The following is a 20,120-nucleotide window of genomic DNA, read 5'->3' as shown; positions in this document are numbered from 1 at the left end:
TCTTCAAGATGGGCATGAACTTGCCAACCCTGGAAGAAATACGTATACTACAGAACAATAGTAAATCCCTTAGGGTAAGACCAATTCTCCCAAAGAACTGTACTCCCAAAGATCTGTACTCCTGTTTTGTTTGTTTGGTTTGAGACAGAGTCTCACTGTGTAGTCCTGACTGGTTTAGAATTTGCTATGTAGACTAGGCTGATCTCAGATTCAGAGATCTGCCTGCCTTTGCTTCCTGAGTGCTGGGTTAAAGAGATGTGCCACCTTGCTTGGTTTGTACTTGAGAATTTAATGCTATTCCCTTGAAAAGACAACCAGAATTGAGCCATTCCAAGCTTCACCACTAAGTGAATATAGTTAGTGGCTCTGCTGATCAGGTGTCAACCTCAGGCAGAGGCCAGATGATGCTACAGTTAGTTAATAGCCCTTAGAGCTACTTACACTGTATCTTTTCCCTGTCACTTCAGAATTTCCCTAATAGTAATCCTTAAGTTGGAGCATCTCTACCCAAAGCACATTTTATAATTACACTTTTCATTTTTTTCTGGAAGCAGTCTTGCCTTTGTGGAGTCATGGCGATCCAAATACCTTCAGTGGGGCCACTGTTGTGTCTGTTAGCTTTGGATTTCAGTAGTGCACACAAGTAGTTGAGCTGGAAAGTGGGGCCAGTCTAAAGTACTATATTATAATCCCAAGAATCTATGAATACGTTACTCTATATGGTAAGAGAACTTTGAATATACGGTTAAATTTAGGGTTTTGTGATGGGTAGATAACCAGGATCATTCCACATATCCAAACAAATACTCGAGAGAAGTCAGGGACAGACATATTGGAAGATGTTATACTGTTGGCTATGGAATAGTATCCCCTACTGGGGAACTTTTACATAGCCAAGGGGACAAGGTTCTCCTCACTAAGTCTGCAACTAATATATAATTCATCAAGATTTTATTTATTTTTCCATTTTATGATAGGAACTCTATATACTTGAGATTTTTAAAAAACAGTTACATTTTAAGGGATAATAATGGGCGTCTTTGTTGACTTTTCACTTGAGACAGGCAGTTACCAGGTCTCATGAGCGGGGAATGACACAAAGTTTATATTCAGGTGGGACGTTGCCAAAACCAACTGTGACAGGATTGAGGTCGATGTCCTTTGGGTCAACCAGAGACTTCAGATTAAAGTGCTGCAGAATAGCAGACAAGAGCAGAAACAATTCCATGCGAGCCAGGCCTTCTCCAACACACACACGTTTCCCTAGAAGTAACAACAGTGCTGGTGAGGTACGGAGGGATCCGTGTAGAGCTCACACTTCTAACCCTGAGGTATTGGAAGTGTGGCAGAAGGCTTCAGACAAACCACCTGAAAGGATTTCCTGTCCCTGCCCTTTGGTCCCTGGACACCAGTGGTCATATGTCAGAGAAGAAGAATGTCAGTGACGTTGACTCGGGCCAGCTTTTGACACCACTCATTCAGAACTCTGCTGCATAAGCATGCGGTATTGTAGGGAAGTGGACCCAAAGCCTCTCTGCCATGACTACAGGAAGGTGAAACAGGGAAGCCCATGCAAACATAGGTGGTTAAAGCTATCAAACTGAGATATCCCTGAGATGGGACCACCTGGAAGATCCAGATGCTTGCTGAAAAGAGTTCAGGCAGCTAAAGAACAGACTTTAGCATTTTTTGTGGAAACTTATGAAGAATTAGGTAATACAGTTTTAAGAGCTTTTTACGGCATCTGGTTAAAGTAGAAACAGCTTAACAGTTTAACAATCTAGAAAAAAAATGTCCACTCTGTAATAAAATAATCAACCCAGTCCTCATTTCCAGGACTTCTGGTGAAATATGCTATCTGACTTCTCTGAACAGGGAGGAGCATACTTGTGTTATGTGTTACAAGGGTATGGGAGGTAGGGACGACAGTGGTCATCCTGGATAGGTGAAGAGCACATGGGAAGTAGGTATAGGATTAGAAGACAATTTCCCAGGGATGGTTTGACCCCAGAACTCTGCTTACCTGCAGAAAATGGCTTGAAATAGTCACTGTACTTGAACTTCCCATTTTCATTCAGAAAATGCTCAGGATTAAACTTCTCTGGATCTGGAAACTCTTGGCTGTCATATAGAAGGGAGTCCAGAGTTGGAATCACAATTGTACCCTGGAAGAAGTAGAAGTTCCTATTAGTCAAGTTAAGAAAACATAGGCTTTCACCCGGAAGACTCTTGTGAAGAGGGCTGTTGGAATGTTACATTATGAAGGACAGCATATTTTTATTTGTCGTGTTGTCTATTTAAGGATTACATAGAAAAGAGCTAGGGATCAGATATAAGTGAAGAGGAAGGCCCTATATCTTTTGTAGGGTGCATCCCAGGTTGGGTTAGTGATGCCATGGGATCTGTGTTATAATGTTCTACAAGTCCTATGAACCAGTAAAAAGAGACATTTTCCACAATTCCCTTCATTCCTTGGTTCACAAGGTTATTGAGGTAACTGTGGGTGAAGTGTTCTGCAGGTTAAGAATACTGACTTGATTCCCACATTGCAGCCACATCCGCTGGTAAAGGTGTCCTTGAGTTCCAGTCCCGAAGGGCAGCTTAGGTGATAAACTAACAGGACAATGCCCATGGAGGGCTCTCTGGTTCATGCCTTACCTTGGGAATGACATATTCTCGGAACTTGGTATCTTGGGTTGTTTCATGGGGCAGGTTGGAGGGGATAAGATTGATGAATCTTTGAATCTCATGCACCACAGCATCCATGTAGGGCATCTCCAGTCTGTCTTTGACAGCAGGGACACGGCTTGGCCCAATAACCCTGTCAATTTCTTCATGAAGTTTCTCTGTCAAGATGTAAATGAGATAAATTTAAAGGTTTAATTCAGAATTGATATTTATCTACTCTCCACCAATATATAGCATTACTTCCATCCACCTGCTGACTTATCTGCCAATGTAACCCACCCACTTTTCCATCCACCTACCTATTCACTTACCCACTCCTCTATACTCATTCACCTACTCAGTCACCTACTCATCCATCTATCCAACTATCCCCTGATCCCTTCATCCACCCACACAGCTATCTAATTACCTTCTATTCATCTGCCAAGCCACCCATTGCATGCTTATGGAGCACCTTAACCTGAATTTATAATCCTCAGGTACTTTGAATTGTTAAATCTTTTCCTCACACATGTCGGTGAAAGCTAAGATCTGTGAGATTATTCACAATTGACACGAAGTTTGGGCATCCATTGCCATAGCTGGTGATAGTTTTCCCCAATTCTCTTCATATGAGGAGTATAAATAACAAAAGGATCTTGAACATTTCTTCTTGAAGAGAAATTTTTGCATTATCACCTAGGCTGGCTTACTACTGTTAGAAGTAAGAAGAGGGTGACAGACTATAATATAGATCTTGACATCTGAAAGTCCCTGTGATTACAACAGAGGCAACAGCAGTCTTTGCCAAGTACCTTAGTCTTTCTGTGTTTGGAATTCACTATGGGTCTCTATAATGTGTAGTAATATGTAAGTAAAGGCTGTATTTAAGTGAAATGTATAGTAAAGCCTTTGTGTCTGACTTTAAGAGAAGCATTTCAGCAAAGTCATTGCTATGCTTGGGTTAATCAGTAGAGACTGAGAAATTGTTTTGAGACTATTTAAACCTTGAAGAATTGTTTCTCTGGAGAGTCTGCCTTTGGTGCTCCCTGAGAGCTTGCAGCTATACCTACCTTGGTCCCAAGATACTCCTGGCAGACCTAGACTTCTTACTTTTGATTCTGGCTTGCCAAAATGAGAAGGGACTGAGATTTGTGTGGGTTTTTTGCTCTCATGGACAGCAAGAACAAGATTGGTACCTGGAACCTTTCCCAACCCCAATTAACCTTGTGGTTGTTTGCATAAAGTAACTGGCATGAGCTAGTCATGTGTCAGTCTTTTCCAAGAAGGCTGTACCTATCTGCTCCTTGGGACAATGAAGGCTTAGATTCTTGGTGAGCTTCTCTCTCTACTGCAGCATCTATGACCCAACATCAGACAATAACAATATGTGGAGTGAAAAAAGCAAGGGGCATTAAGTTGTATATGGTATGGTATAATATTAAGGCATGTATAAAAATAATGAGTTATGTTATGTACCAATTGATATTTAGTTTATATTAAATGTCCAAGTCACATGGGAATGCTACACAGTGGTCCTGAAATTTCACCATATCTGGGGAGTGAGACAGGGAAGAATGAGTTGGTTGGGCTCTGGCTAGCCATATCATGTTTGATTTGTTAAGAGCTCCAAAGTAAACAAAACAAAATGTCAGTAGATGTTCAGTTTGGTAGCAGATGTATGGGGGCCTGCCATTTACTTTCTCTTTGTCTATATTAGAAATTCATTAAATTAATAATTGAAAACATTTTTAGTTCATGTCTCCCTGTAGTCAACATTCTAGGTACTGTAATTTGAATATTTCCCTCCCTAGACTTTAATCATCTTCAGTTTTTATTTTTCTGTGAGATGTCAGCATTGCTTACAGAAAGGCCAGAGCTCAAATCTTGGCCATGGACTAACAGATACACAGCCATGTTCTTGGGAAACATTGCTTGTCTATAGTAGCTGCCCAGATCTACACCCAGCTCAGAGAATGGCAGGGTTTCAGGCCTTTGAGTACCTTCATCTTAGGTTGTAACCACCTCTCAATTCCTCTCCTACAGGCAATTCCCACTGATTTACATGTAGAGGTCACCACACTGTCTGGCAAATGTACATATGACCTTCTTCATACTGGATTAAGGCTCCTGTGCCTGCTTCAGGCACAGACTTACTCCTGTCTTGAAGAGAAAGTGAAGTGATTTGGGGCTGCCTTGATTGCTTCTCTCTCAGTCTCTACTTCAGAGTCTTCAGGGGTAAGATGCTCTGTGATGACTCCAACCTAGCCACTAGGCCTGTCTTAGCCTATAACTCAAAAAGTCTTTCTCAGGGGAAACGGGAACATTATTTTCTTCTTTGTAAATAAGTTATTTACAGTACAGAGCAGACTCATTCCCCTCTCCATTTCATCACTGGGTCATAGGCATCCCAGTGGAGTGTGTAGGGGAACAGCCAGTTCTTAGGTTACTAGGCCCTGGCAATAAGGTCTGTGCCCTTAAAGAAGTTGTTTCAATGATCTTGGAGCACTGAGCAGGTCACTAAGCAGCCACCGAACAGCAGCTGTAGCCCGGCTTGCACGGGGTGATCTGTTAGGCTCAGCTGTTCCACATGGGAGTTCAGCTTCTCATTTATGTACCTTCAATCTCTGGGTATTTCATGAGAATCAGGAGCCCATATCTCAGGGTTGTGCTGGTGGTCTCTGTCCCTGCAAAGAACAGGTCGGCCAAAGTCACAGAAATATTTTCCATTGTGTACATGGGTTCTTTGCTGTGTTTTTCCTGTGAAGTTGGAGACAGATAGGGACATGGTGAGAAGGTGTAAGAAGGTGATGCCTATTGCTCTTCAGCAGGGAGGGACCAGGTTATGTCAGACTCGATTTGTAGTACCAGGAAACAGCCATCTCTACCTCATGATGGCAGAAGCCAATGCTTCCAGGAAACAGGCTAAGCACAGGAAAGGCTTTCTTACCCAAACTACAGGGCCTTATCCTTCTCGTTAGAGCCAGAGTTGTCTAATAATGATAACAGTCTTCTAAGCTGCAGGAGCTAGTCTCAGCTTCTTTTTAGGCTCAAGGCTGAGCTTTTGGACCAGAGACTAGGAGAGGTTGAGCTAATCATAAGGGATTCTCAAATGGAAATTATCTGGAGGAAATCAGTGTAGGACTTTTTACGTGTTTTAAAGCCATTACAAAAAGAAAGTAAGGGGTAGCAATCTAAGTGGTCCTAGAGGCTACAGGAATATGAAACTGGAGAGGCCTAGAATCCTAAAAGCCAAGCAAACTTGGATAATAAATACTGAAAGGGGTACTGAAGTTTCCTCAGACAAGACTAGCTTCTCTAAAGGGTTGCAGTTCATCTTGGCCTGCAGGGAGCTGAACAGAGGGACCCTTCCCTCCAAAAATGACCAGAGAAGAGCATAGTGATCATGCTGAAGCCAAGCATGTTTATGAAAAACCATGAATATCAAAATGCAACCATGGTGCTCAGTCTGAACACCAGCAAGTCCATCATAATGTAAGAACTGTATGCATTCTGCCCCACCCCAGCAAGCCCATCTCGTCCAGTACCTTTTCCATCTCTCTAAGCAAACAGTCAGTCACATCCCGGGGAGAGTTAGAGTCCAGCGACTGAAGGTGTTCCTTGGCTTTTTCGAGTGCGTACTGTTTTATTTCAGATGCATTTTTCATTATTTTTCTATGAGTTCCGGGTAGGTATCGCAGATAATCCGCAAAGTTATTGTAAAGCTAAGGAGAAGAAAACTATGTAACTGATAGGAACTTCCAAACAATGAATTTATGTTGCCTTTACCGTACTATTTAGAACATTGGGTCCAACTGTCTTTTGGGGGTAGTGAAGCTAGGAATGTGTACATGTGAGAAGACACAGGTACTGAAGTGAGAAGGGTACTGAGCCAACCTAGTCAGATGCCTTCTTGCAAGCTCCTGCTCTTTGCTTTTCTAGGCCTGTCTCTCCCACACAACCTGAATTTTTCTTCTTCTAATGTAAACAATGCAACCAAAGGTTCATAGAAGAGGAGGAGCATTGTCACCTGGATCCAGGGAGTACTCAGCAGGTAGAAGTTTTCATTGAACAAACTCATGAGCCTCAGACCTCTCTTGTCATTGTAATCAAAACGTTTGTTGAAGAGAATGTCCGCAATGACATTGAAGGGTGCACAGCCAATCAGGAAGGTGGGGTCGAAAGGCTGGCCTGAAAAACAGGTAGAGTGTAAACATCTCATTGTGGCCTTCCATAGCCAACTCGGTCTTCCATGAGTTCTCACTGAGGATACAAAGAATTATTTTGTTTTGTTTTGATTTTGATTTTTCGAGACAGGGTTTCTCTGTAGCTTTGGAACCTGTCCTGGAACTTGCTCTGTATGCCAGGCTGGCCCCGAACACACAGAGATCCACCTGCCTCTGCCTTCCAAAGTCCTGGGATTAAAGGCATGAGCCACTACCATCTGACATAGTGAATTTTTGAGTCTTTCAGTGTCTACTTTTTAATGCTATGTAGAGTACAACAACCACAGCTGGCAGTCAGCCGCTGTCTTCTGGGAAGAAGAACTGGAACTCAAATGGAAAGATAGTGCCCAGGGACCAACACTTCAGCTACCAACTGCCTCTAGGTTGTTCAGTGTCCTTGGGAGCCTAGCCATGATCCTTTCCGACTGCAGAGATACGAACCCTTGGTCTTCTTGAGCTCCTCCACCAGGAAGCGTGACTCTCTCTGGATGCGGGCCTCATTGCCCTCTTTCCCCATCCCATAGTCACGGAGAATGCTTAGGGAAAACCGCCGGACATCCTTCCAAGTGGGTCCATTATTGAAAATAATCCCTAAGACAAAGAGACCAATAGGAGTTACTCCAAATAGTCAATTCATGGAGAAGCAGGGGAGGAGGGAGAAATGGTCTTGGGTCCTGGGTAGGATGTTCAGGTGCAGAAGAAGCACAAGAGAAGGGACCAGAAGGCTGTGTTTTCTAGTTGTTTCTTCTAAGTACCAGTTTATTTTCTTTGGTTTCATACTTTGCTCCGAACCTTTAGCATGCTAAATAAATTATAGGCAGCCACTCCAAAAGAGGATCCCTCCTCTTTTCTGCCTCTTTCTTTTTTTTTTTCTCATGGTTTATTTTTTTTATAGAATTCTTAGCATTATTTCTGAACTCACGGATTTTAACCTTCACATTGCAAGCACTTCAATTCACAGCTTTCTGGTTTCAGAGAAACATCCTTTACTAAAATCTAAAGGTCACAGGACTTCCCATTTTGGGAGAAATTAAGCTAGAAAGACTGAGTACTATCCCTCCTCAGTGAAATGTTGCGGAGCCCTTTCCTTTTGAAGTATTCTTTGTCCTCCTACAACACGACCCAATGACCCCATGAAGACACTGGGAATCAGAAATCTGAAATTATTTTTTCTTTTCTTCTATCTCTAGCTCAGTTAATTCTGTGAGCCTTTTCAACCCTCAAATCTGAATCTAAGTCATCTTGACTGATGGCTTGCTTGTTAATTGTCTCTTGGAGCCAGTTCAAAGTATCCAGGGCCTGCCCCACCCAGTCCCACCCAGTTTTGCCTAGTAAAGCCCTTCAGGCCTCTCTCCACTCCAGGAGTTCTTCCTTGTTCTTTACCCCCTTCTTTTCTTACTTTTCCACGATCATTTCTTCAGTAAATAATGTTTTGCTATCTACTGTGTCTATGGCACCTTCTAGGCTCTGAGCATTCTGAGACAAACAATAGTGAGTAATATCCACAATGGGGTGCAGTGCTTGCTTGCGTTTCATAATCTCTCCTATACTAACTGCCTAATCACATGTGAGATGCCTAGTGAAACACCCTGCAGAACATGTGAAAGTTCTCAGGAGACATATGCTTCCTGTGGTCTAAAGAACTTTTTAGAACAAGAGATGGCCAGCCTGGGAGGGGAAGGGAAGTATGCGGTATGGGCAAGAGCTGTGGGTCAGACTCAATGACTTCAATTTTATCCTGAAGGTTAAGGAGTGTCCTGATGGCTGAGAGAATGGCAAAGCTGCTTGCCTGCTACTTCAGTCAGGGGGCCTTTCACTAGGCTGACTGTCCATGAGGGACCAACATTTACTCAAATGATGAAGTAGTTATTTTGGTACATTGCCATACAAACACTCATATAACAAACACTGGAGACTCAAAGTCATCCCTTACCTAAGGCCCAACTGATTTTACAAGCCCTTCTGGTCTGTGTGGCATGCATAAAAATAGGATTTTGGAGCCTCTAGGTAGAAGCAGCAAATGCCTCTTAAATCTATCCTGTGGAGATGCAGAACCTAATTCTACTGGTCCATTTTCTGAGCTTGACTGGAGGACAGGTAAGGGTCCCCCATAAAGGGTTATGCTCTTTCCAGCAAGCCCTTGTCACTTTGCTTGATACCTCTTCGTAACCTATGACAGGGCTGAGACAGTTACTTCTGTTTGTATAGAAAGCCCCAGTGCTGAATAAAGAACATCAAATGCTACGGCTTGAGGCAAGATAGTTTTGGAAACACAGACTGGGAAACCAAGCTGGACATGGAGGATAAAACATCAGGCTGAGCATGCTTTGATGTAAAATCTCACACAAAAGGAAAAAGCTTTGTAGAAATTTATCACCAGAACCGACTCAGGCAGAATTATGGGACACTTTTCTCTCATTTGCTTTGGGATACCTGCTTACAAAGAGGAAGCCAAAAGGTCAGATGAGGTAGAGGCTGGGCAAGCAGGTGGCACCAGTGAGTTGGGAGCATTCCTAGTTCTCGGTGCCCATACTCAATAGAATGTGGAGTTGTGTAAATGGTTAGTCAGCTTGCATTCTAGACTTCCCTGCTGCAGGAAGGAACAGGTGAGCTAGACTCAGGACAGCACAGTTCTCTGTCTCTCTCTCTGTGTGTCTCTGTCTCTGTCTCTCTTTCTCTCTGTCTCTCCCTCTCTCTGCAGATCACCAGCTACAATAGAGGAAAGCAAAGGCAAAGACCTAAAGTCTGGTCCATCCCTATAAGCAGAATGCCAGGCAGGTTAATTACCTCATGCTAAGTGAAGGCACTTGGGTGTATGGAATCATCTACACCTCATTTGACAGTTGAGGCTGTGTGTAAAGAATCCCAAGAAGTGCAGAAAAATACAAGGCACTGAAGATGGATGGATCATTTGGGAGAGATTTCCTGGGTTCAGAAACAGCCTATCTGCCTTTCTCTGTGAGTTGATCAGTGCTATGGTGAGGGTGTGGGCCTAGAGGGCCTCTCATGGGGTTCACAGTATCTACTCAGTGCAACTCTCAAAGCAGGTTCCATTCAGGTACAAGGCCATCACCCGAGTCTTTGCCTTTCTGTCTTCATTCTGTTACTGTACTGCAGTTTGTTAATACTGGGGGGATTAAATGGTATGTACATCACTCTCCCTGTTAGTGTGCCCCCCTCCAATGTCCCAGAAAGCCAACTTACCCTTGTTCTTATACTCCTGGAACACAGGAATGTCCCCTCGGCCAGAGAACTCATTTTTGTGGTTCAGTAGCACCTCCTTGACAGCCTTGTAGCCATGCAGGACCACGATGCGCTTTGAGCCCAGGTGCAGTGTGAATACTGGCCCGAAACGCTTTGCCAGCTACAGGGACCAATGCACAAAGTGGAGCAGGGGATAGACAGGAGTCAGCCTACTCTAGACTACCCTCATCTCCTGTTACTGTTCCTGCTATTCATGGAGAGTTAGCGGACTTTGGGGGAAAGGTCATATTTGTCCAGTCTGTTGTGAGGAGAATCTCTTCACCTAAAGTTGCTGCGTTTGCAGGGGCCCTTTCCTCCATCCAGAAACAATTCTCTTCTCTGTGGTTGTTTAATAAGTGACAATGTTAATCACCCTATTGTTTCTTCCCAAAGTTAAGGCTCTACATGCCAGGATACTACCAGCTAACTTGGAGTCAATGATCCTGAAACCTATAGCTGCCCTGTCATTAGCAAAGACAACCTGGAACACAGACATCAAGCATCAATTTCATGCTTAGAAGCATTTTGGTGTTGGCTAGCCCATGCAGTGTTCACAGAATTAGCAAAAGGCAGATGTTGTTATTCTGGTGAATCACAGTTGGCTCAATATTTCCATTTTCCCTTTCAGTCTGTTCTTAGACACAGGCTGATGCCAGCTGGAGTACACCTGTTATTGTATCACAGTTGGCACATGATGATACCAGCAACACCAGTATCTCTTACTAACTCCAGCTGCACGGGGCATTTGGTCATGCATGACACTACTCTCACTGTGAGTGTTCCATGTCCAAGATGGACTGGACTGTAAAATAGATGTAATGCAAATATCATGCTATCTAATCTCTAACTTGTTTCCTTGATGCAGCAATTTTTCTCTTACCTTGGTGAAGGACTTGGGGATATCCTTCAGATCCAGCTGCATAACATTTCCAAAGAAAGGAAGTGGGAAGGGTCCTGGGGGTAGGTTCCAACTGCTATAGATCTGTTTCCAGACAGATATGATCAGGAGGGTGACCACCCACACCAGCAAGGCAACAGTGATGCCAAGAACAGCCATGGTGCTTCTGGGCTCCCGCTGTAAACTTGTGGGAATTTCCTGAGGAAAAACAAAGATTTTATAATGTGCCATTGAGAAGGAGGGTGACTCATCAGCCAATAAAACAATCTTCTTTCTTGGCCTAAAGCACTGGTTTATTATTAGCTACACTTGGCTATCATTTCAAAGGCTGAACCTTGTAGCTGTTGCCTCTTAGAAGTTGCATGCTCTGACATGGATGAGGCTGGGCTCTGGCAACCCTCTGGTTGCTGGCACCTGCCCCAGTGCTGGTAAGTACATGGAGGAACACCTCACCAACCCATAGGCCAGTCCTGGGGGCGGGAGGCTGTCCTCCCCCTCAACCCTGATCAGCATAGTGGGCATGCATTCAGATCATGTTTGCACGTGTTTGTTTGCTGGGGAAAGGCTTTTGCAAGGCACAGCCAACCATGTACTGCCCACTCTGGGTCAATGCCAGCCCCAGGCTACAAACATGTAACTTCTGTTATGGTGCTGCAGCATTCTTGGTCCACCACCTGGAAATTGAGGGCAGAACAGGAAATCTCTATTTCCAAATTTCATTTCACACTGTCAAATCAAGTAGAAAATTTAGTGGAGATGAAAAATAGCAGCAAATAAAGTTAACTAATTTTGAAATATTTTTCTGAATATATGTATATACTAATATTTGCAGCGCTGAGGCCCAAACCCAGCATCTTGCAGATGTGAGATAAGTGTGCCACTGACTTAGATGTACTGCCAAGTCTCCAAAATTCTCACTCATTTGTGAATAAGTAAATGAAAAATGTTCGTTAAAACAGTTTGTCAAATTCTGAAAAAAAATCAGGGTCTTTTTAATTGGATTGTTTCATCGATGGGTTAAATTTGACAGAAGTTGTGTTTGTAAAGTATCTTGTGTCTTGTATGCAGGCATGAACGCAGGGGTACTGCTCCACACTTCTCGGCATCATGTTAATACATGTGGCTTACTGATTGCTTCTTTCCCAGAGTCCCACATTTTCTTTTCTGTTATGTTTTCTCGGGATTTTGTGGACCTTTGTGCATTTTAAAAATGAAGAGATCATCTTTTCACTTTGTCTTCTGTTAATACAGAAAAGATCTTAGTTCATGCATTATAATTTTATATCTTTCTGTAAGCTGTGCATCTTTGGATGCATTAGAAAACATGACAGTAGATCTAAGTCACAGATTTTGAGTTATTTTTAGCCTCTTGGTTCTTTTATCTATGTAAGACTACACTGTTCCATTATTTTCATGGGGGGGATGGGATTTCAGGGTGAGAAAAACCTGGTGCCAGGGAAACTCCCAGGAATCCACAAGGATGACCCCAGATAAGATTCCTGGTAATAGTGGAGAGGGTGCCTAAACTGGTCATCTCCTGTAATCAGATTGGTCACTACTCTAACTGTCATCAGCAAGCCTTCATCCAGTGATGGAAACAGATGCAGATATCTACAGCCAAGCACTGGGCTGAGTTCCAGGAACCCTGTTGAAGAGAGGGAGGAAGGATTGTATGAGCCAGGAGGGGCCAAGGACATCACAAGAGAACCCACAGAAATGACTAACCTTGGCTCATAGATGCTCACAGACTCTGGACCGACAGCTAGGAAGCCTGCATGGGACTGATCTAGGCCCTCTACATATGTGTGACAGTTATGTAGCTTGGTCTATTTTTGGAACTCCTAGCAGTGGGATCAGGGCTCATCCCTAACCATTGAACTGGCTTTTGGGAACCTATTCCTCATACTGAGTTGCCTCACCCAGCCTTAATACAAAGGGAGGAGTTTAGTCTTACCTCACCTTGTTATGCCATGCTTTGTTGACATCCATGGGAGGGCTATCCCTTCTGAATAGAAATAGAGGAGTGGGTGGGGGTAAAGGAGAGGTAGGGGAAGGGAACACGAGAATAGGAGGGAGGGGAACTGCAGTTGGGATGTAAAATAAATGAAAAATTGGTTGAAAAATGACACCGTACACCACACACACTGTTCTCTGAATAAACTATTAGTAGTGAAGACTGCTTTGTCCTTCCAACCGCAGTTGTCATTTTTCTCTTTGCTCATTAACTCTCCTAGCCTACCACAAACTGGTGTCGACTTTTTTAAAAAAATTCTTCTCTCATACAATACATCTAGGCTGAATTTTCCCTTCCCTCCATCCCTCCTAGTCTCCTCCACCTACTCTTCCCTCAGATCCAATGCTCCTCAATTTCCCTTCAGAAAAGATCAGGCCTCTTAGGGATATACACTAAGACTAGGCACAGCTTCTCATATCAAGACTGAGAAAAGTAACCCAGTTGGAGGAAAGGGGTACTAAGAGCAGGCAAAGAAATCAGAGACACTCCCCCACTCCCACTGTTAGGCATCCCATAAGAATACCAAGCTAACAACCATAGCATATATGCAGAGGACCTAGTATAGACTTATGCAAGCCCTGTGATTCCTGCTTCAGTTTCTGTGAGCCCCTATGAACCCTGCTTAGTTGATTCTGTAGACTGTGCTTTGAGATTCCATCTTACACCTGTCAGAATGACTCAGATCGACAATACAAGTCACAGCTTATGCTGGCAAGGATATGGAGCAAGGGGAGCACTCTTCCATTGCTTGTTGGGGTGCTAACTTGTACATCCACTATGGAAATCATTATGGTGGGTCCTCAGAAAACTGAGAATCAATTTGCTTCAAGACCTAGATGTATCACTCTTGGGCATATGCCCAAAGGACACTCTAACCTACCACAAACACACTTGCTTAACTCTGTTCATTTCAGCTTTATTCAAAATAGCCAGAAACAGGAAACAACCCAGATGTTCCTCAAAAGAAAAATGGATAAAGATCACCTTCCTGGACCTGGGGGGAGTTGGGAGGACCTTGGTCTTAGCATAGAGTGGGGAACCCTGATGGCTCCTTGGCCTTGAGAGGGAGGGAGGGGAGGTATGGGTGGAGGGGAGGGGAAGGAAGGGGGAGAAGGAGGGGAGGGAAGGGGGAGAAGGAGGGGAGGGAGGGGGGAGGAGGAGGGAAGGAGATGGAAATTTTTAAATATAAAAAAAATAAACCATGAGAAAAAAAATGTGATACATTTACACAATGGAGTATTATGTAGCTGTTAAAAACAATGACATGAACAGGGCTCCAATGGCAAGGGCAAACTCCAGGCCCTGCCATCTGCACAGCTTGGCTACCATCTGGGCCCAGATCCAGCACTTTGAGTTGGTCAATACCAACATCTACTTCGTCTATGAGCTGATGGACTGTGTGAAGGAACCAGTTCTGCAGAACCAGAGCCACAGGATCACCATGACTCTAGGCAACAACAGGATATTATTTCAGCAATGGTCCAGTGCTGATGGCATGGCAGAACCCAGAAACCTTGAACCAGACCAATGACTTATTGCAATGACTACTTGCAAGTAAAGCTGTTTGGGCTGGGCATATATATATATATATATGCTATGTGACACACAGCAGTTTCCAAAGTCACTATGATGAATGAACATGTGATAGAGAGGTGGGGAAGATAGAGGAACAAAGTGGTCCATGAGGGGTGGAGAGAAGAGGAACTAGAGATGTGACAGTGGTGACAGGTGTGAGAGAAGGATGATGTCCATGGAAGAACATGCAGCTACCCAGTATGGTAGTCAGGGTGGTGTGTAGCAGCCTGGAGCTTTTGAAGGCTCTGTCCCTGAACTTCCCAACTGCACAGTTGCCCTGGCTGTGAGCAATGACAGGATGCCCAATACAAAGGATGCTTCTTTTTTGGACTGAACCTCTTCAAAAGACCTCCATGGTCTGTACGTCCCCCAGAGGCCACGTTGCCCATATCTGTGCTGCTGGTCCAGGCTGTGATAAAGCCTGTGGCCCATGTAGATGCCCATGATCTGTGCCACCACCTGAAGCCACATTGATGTTCTGTAGATGGATTTTTCTTTGGGCCACAAGCTCACAAAAAGCAACATGGATACTTATTATTAATTATAAAAGCTCAGCCTTAGCTTAGGCTTGTTTTTAACTGGCTCTTATAACTTAACCCACATTTTTAAATCTATAAACTTCCACGTGCTTGTTACTGCATCCTCATTATGCCCATCAAGGTTATCCGGTGTCTGGCGGGCAACTCTGCCTTTTTTTCTTCCCAGACTCTCTCTGTCCAGAAGTCCTACCTATGCCTCTTACTAACTATTGGCCATTAGCTTTTTATTAAACCAATTACAGTGACACACCTTCACACAGTGTAAAAGACTATTCCATAACAGTTTCCATGATCAGTGCTGCTGCCAAAGACCATGTTTGTGTCTATGGTCCTGCTGCAGCTGGGGGCTGTGTTGATGCCTATGGCCTATATTACCACCCAAGGCCATGCAGATACCCATGGTCTTTGCTATCACCAGAAACCTTACTGATGTCCATGGCCTGTGTTACCATCTAAGGTCATGTGGATGTCTGTGGGCTGTGCTGCCGCATGGGGCCATGTGGATATCTCTGGTCTGTCTGTGGTTTGTACTGCCGCCCAAGATCTTGTTGATGCTCATGGGCTGGGTTGCTGCTGGTATCTGTGTTGTATCCGTGGTTCATGTTACCCTGGAAACCATGTTGATGTTCTTGGTCTGTGCTATCCCTGAAGGCTATAATGGTGTCTGTGGCCCATGCTTTGCCAGAGGGCCATGTTGATGGCTGTGGTTTGTACTTCCACATGCTTTTGGAGGCCTTTTGGACATGCTGATGCTGGAGAGCATGTGGATGTTTGAGGTCTGTGCTGTCGCCAGAACCACATGGAAGCCTGTGATCCATGCTTCAGCTCACAGTAAAGGGCAGGGAAGCTACTTTTGTCGTGGTATTGATGACTACAGATGTACAGTTGAGAAAAAGGGATATAGAAAGCTTCGGTGGCAACCCCTAATCACCCAGTCCTCCCGAAAGTAACAACCTAAAAAGAAAGGCATCAAAGAGAACTCTCAAAAATAGTGGTAAGGATGCTGAAGTGTAGCTCTCCGCAACTGATAACTTCTGGTGAGGTGCCGACTGAGAAGGACTCGGTTTGTTTCATTTATTTATTTATTTATTTATTTATTTATTTATTTATTTATTTATTTATTATGTATACAATATTATCAGTGCTCTGCCTGCAGGCCAGAAGAGGGCACCAGATCTCATTACAGATGGTTGTGAGCCACCATGTGGTTGCTGGGTATTGATCTCAGGACCTTTGGAAGAGCAGGCTGTTCTCTTAACCACTGAGCCATCTCTCCAGCCCCAGGACTCAGGTTTTTTTTTTTAAAGGGGTTGGCTGCTGAGAGTTTGACCATGCATGCTCCAGTGATTATATGAGCAACACAAATTGGACTTTTTCTTTTCTTTCTTGGGGGGATTTTACAAGGACGGGGAAGTGGACATGGAAAGACTGGAAATGAGTGTAACCGGAGGTACATGATATGGAACTCTTAGTAATCAAATATTATGTTGGAATAAAACAATAACATCATGAAATTTGCAGGCAAATGGATAGAACTAGAAAAACAATCATACTGAGTGAGGTAATCCAGACCTAGAATGACAAACATGATCAGTGCCTAGCCAATTGTCATCAGAGAGGCTTCTTCTGGCAGCTGATGGGGACAGATAAAGAAATCCACAACTAAACAGTAGGCAAAAATCCAAACAGGAGATTTCCATAGAGATAGATGTGCCAAGGACAGGTGTCATCTTTAGCAGGGACTTCAGGACCAATTCTTCATATGATGAGATTTAATGGTGTGACTTGTAGATTAGTGGGTCCTTGTGTCCCCTCCTCTTGATTTTCCGGGTGCCATGACCCTGTTCCAAGGGTATAAAATAGGCTGTCTTCACTATTAGCACCCATTCTCCTGTCTTGGGCCTGAATTGACCCTTCTGATTGGTGATGGAGGGGCATAGTCCTCTTTACTCAGGCTGAGTCAATCTTGGGATCTGGAGAACTGAGTGGAAAGATGAGGGTATAGGGGGTAGAATAAACCTCTGGAATCTATGACTGAGAATGCCTGTACCTGGACAGCTCACCTGAACACACACATTCTGAAAGTCAGAATGTGCCCAGGCAACATTAGGTAATAAGTACAAATGTTCAGGTCTTTTTAAAATAATGGCATTCATGTGTATTTGATTGTTTGAAGTGATGGCTTTTATTTTCTTTGCATATTGCTCAATTGGACCTGAAGGTTAGGTCAGATAACAGCTGCACAGAGCGACTGGTTGTTTTTCATGATTTCATCACATCTGGGCTGCCAAGTGTGCAGAGTGGAGATGATGTTGGAAGAAGTTTCTTCTTTCCTAGTTAACTCCCAGTATTAAGTGTGCTGACAGTACTAATTGAGAGCTCAGATTATGACACATTATGAGTGAGACAGTTCAATATTTTTTTGTTCTTTTTTTTTTCTTTTTCAAGACAGGGTTTCCCTGGCTATACTGGAGCTCACTCTGTAGACCAGGATGGCCTCAAACTCAGAGATCTGCCTGTCTTTCCCTCCCGAGTGCTTGAATTAAAGGCATGCACTGCCAGTGCCCACCTTTCTCTTTTTTCTATATGCAGAATTCTGTATTGACAGTGATTTCTTCTCAGTGATTTCAACACATTCTCATCCCTTCTGCCTCTGTGAATCCACTCTGTGGAGGAAGCTGCATGTCTTATTACCTTGCTCTGATCTGGTGCTACCTGGTTCTCACTTTGTCACTCACTGCCTTCTCTAGGTTGGCTGTGATATGTCTTGGTATGGACTTCCCTCTCTACTCAGCTTGGAGTTTGCTCAGGTTATTGCATATGTACACAAATGCTTTTAATGAAATTTGGGGTATCTTCAGCCATACTTTCTTTCTTTCTTTCTTTCTTTCTTTCTTTCTTTCTTTCTTTCTTTCTTTCTTTCTTTTTTTTTTTTTTTGGTTTTTCGAGACAGGGTTTCTCTGTGGCTTTGGAGCCTGTCCTGGAACTAGCTCTTGTAGACCAGGCTGGTCTCGAACTCACAGAGATCCGCCTGCCTCTGCCTCCCGAGTGCTGGGATTAAAGGCGTGCGCCACCATCGCCCGGCCAGCCATACTTTCTTGGAAAAACTTTTCTGTTCTTTTCTCTTCTATTGTCAGGTATTGCTCATGATCCTATGGGCTGTTGCTCTAGGTTGGTGATATTGCTCATGTTGTCATTGCTCTTTGAGAAGAGACACTGACATTCATAAGGGTTTCTCCTGCCTGCTCTTCTCATCAGACTGACAACTTCTGAAGGAACTCATGGAAAATGTGGAAGTGAAAAAAAATACTGGTTAGAGGATGTCTTAGGGTTTCTATTGCTGTGAAGAGACATGGTGACCACGACAACTCATATAAAACAAAACATTTAATTGGAGCTAGCTTACAGTTCAGAAGTTTAGTTCATTTATCATGGGGAGAAGCATGGCAACATGCAGGCAGACATGGTACTGAAGGAGGGGCTGAGAGTTGTACAGTTTGATCCGCAGGCAATAGGAAGTGAACTGTGTACCCTACAGAATGTAATTTGAACAATGGAGACCTTAAAACCCACCCACAGTGACACACTTCCTCCAACAAGGCTGCACCTACCCCAACAAATCCACATCTCCTAACAGTGCCACTCCCTTTGGGGACCATTTTCTTTCAAACCACCACATTGTATTCCCTGGCCACCAAGGCTTGGAGTCATATCATAATCCAAAAATATATTCAACTTCAAAAGTCCCTTTAGTCTGTAATAGTATCAAACTTATTCAAAAGTCGAAAATTCAAAGTCTCTTCTGAGATTCATTCAATCTTAACTGTAATCCCCTACTTCCAACATATAATGGCACAAGATATACATTACTGTTCTAAACCATAGGGAAGGGGGCATAGTGAGGAAATATGGGATCAAAGCAAGACTGAAAACCAGCAGGGCAAATGCCAAACTCTGAATCCATGTCTGATTGCCAGGCCTCCTTAGCCTTATTCCTCAGGGAAAGGTAAGTGCACTGCCTGTTCCACAGCCCCACTACACAGGACAATCAGATCCACAGCCCCACAATGCAGGACAATCAGACGTGATAGGGAGTCAAGTCAAAGCAGGAACTCAGTTTATTACTGTGAGCATAACTTATATAGGTTAAGTGACAGCGTGTAATGTGGGGGTACCTCCAGCCAATGAGAGACAGCCAAGCCCTCCCTCTGGCTGGAGGAGTATCTACCTGGATTATGCTGTTTCATCTTTGGTAGCTTTGAGACTGTTCCTCAAACTTGAGCCAGGCTTTACTCTTTCCTACAGGCCTCAAGGTACAGGTCTTAAGATAATTTTGGCTTAACATCTTTTGTTTTATATCCCATCTCCCAGTCACCAAGCTAGAATAGCTCACCAGGGAGAGAGTATGGGTCAGGGCCACTCTTATTCAGAGTTTTGACCTGGATAACCTCAAGTTGAGAGTTCATCCATGGGGTGAGATGTATCGAGACTATCATAATGTACTCAAAGGACCATGTACCTATTGTATCTGTTTTTGGAATGCTTGTTTCAGCCTTTGGAGAATGCATGGGCCAAAAAGATGGATCAATAAACAAATAGCCATTGGCCCAATTAGGGAAGAGATGAGTGTGGTAAGCCGTGGTGACCAATTAAACCAGGTTTCATAGGTGGTCCTTGACTTAAGTGAACCAATATCCTTTCTTAACTCATCTAGGGTTCTTGTAACTATTCAGGAATTGTCCACATAGAAGTAACATTCTTCCTCAAGTGCCCTGCAAATTCCTCCCTATTCCATAAACAGCAAGTCCAAGCCTTTCCTATTTTGTAAGGTTACCCTTGCTAAGGAGTCTAACGACTTTTGTAAATAACATAATGCAGTCTCTGTTTTTTCTAAGGTTGCTGTCAATTGTGAGTGAATTATTACCATTTCTTATTGTAAAATCACCAGAAATGAGGTG

The 20,120-nt window shown here is 43.6% G+C and overlaps 1 protein-coding gene across 1 annotated transcript; it reads right to left on the bottom strand.

Annotated features, from left to right (window-relative positions):
- Window positions 1-934: 934 nt before the first annotated feature.
- LOC119809971 (cytochrome P450 2E1) lies at window positions 935-11,232 on the bottom strand. The gene is made up of 9 exons (XM_038323219.1): window positions 11,017-11,232; window positions 10,098-10,257; window positions 7,335-7,484; window positions 6,698-6,858; window positions 6,216-6,392; window positions 5,286-5,427; window positions 2,659-2,846; window positions 2,024-2,165; window positions 935-1,263 (listed from the first exon to the last, which is right to left on the bottom strand). The coding sequence occupies exons 1-9, from the start codon at window positions 11,191-11,193 to the stop codon at window positions 1,079-1,081; spliced, it is 1,482 nt and encodes a 493-aa protein (XP_038179147.1). The 5' UTR covers window positions 11,194-11,232; the 3' UTR covers window positions 935-1,078.
- Window positions 11,233-20,120: the final 8,888 nt, after the last annotated feature.

Source organism: Arvicola amphibius, chromosome 1, assembly GCF_903992535.2.
Source record: "Arvicola amphibius chromosome 1, mArvAmp1.2, whole genome shotgun sequence".
In the NCBI taxonomy this organism is placed as follows: Eukaryota; Metazoa; Chordata; class Mammalia; order Rodentia; family Cricetidae; genus Arvicola; species Arvicola amphibius.
This window is presented reverse-complemented; position numbering and strand designations above follow the sequence as displayed.

Bases quoted from the DNA above. Each gene is read 5' to 3' on its own strand.
- LOC119809971 (XM_038323219.1), bottom strand. From the start codon at position 11,193: ATGGCTGTTCTTGGCATCACTGTTGCCTTGCTGGTGTGGGTGGTCACC. The intron at 10,258-11,016 runs GTAAGAGAAAAA...TGGTCCCTGTAG, and splicing joins TCCCCAAGTCCTTCACCAAG to CTGGCAAAGCGTTTCGGGCC. The intron at 2,847-5,285 runs GTACATAAATGA...ACATCTTGACAG, and splicing joins GAAATACCCAGAGATTGAAG to AGAAACTTCATGAAGAAATT.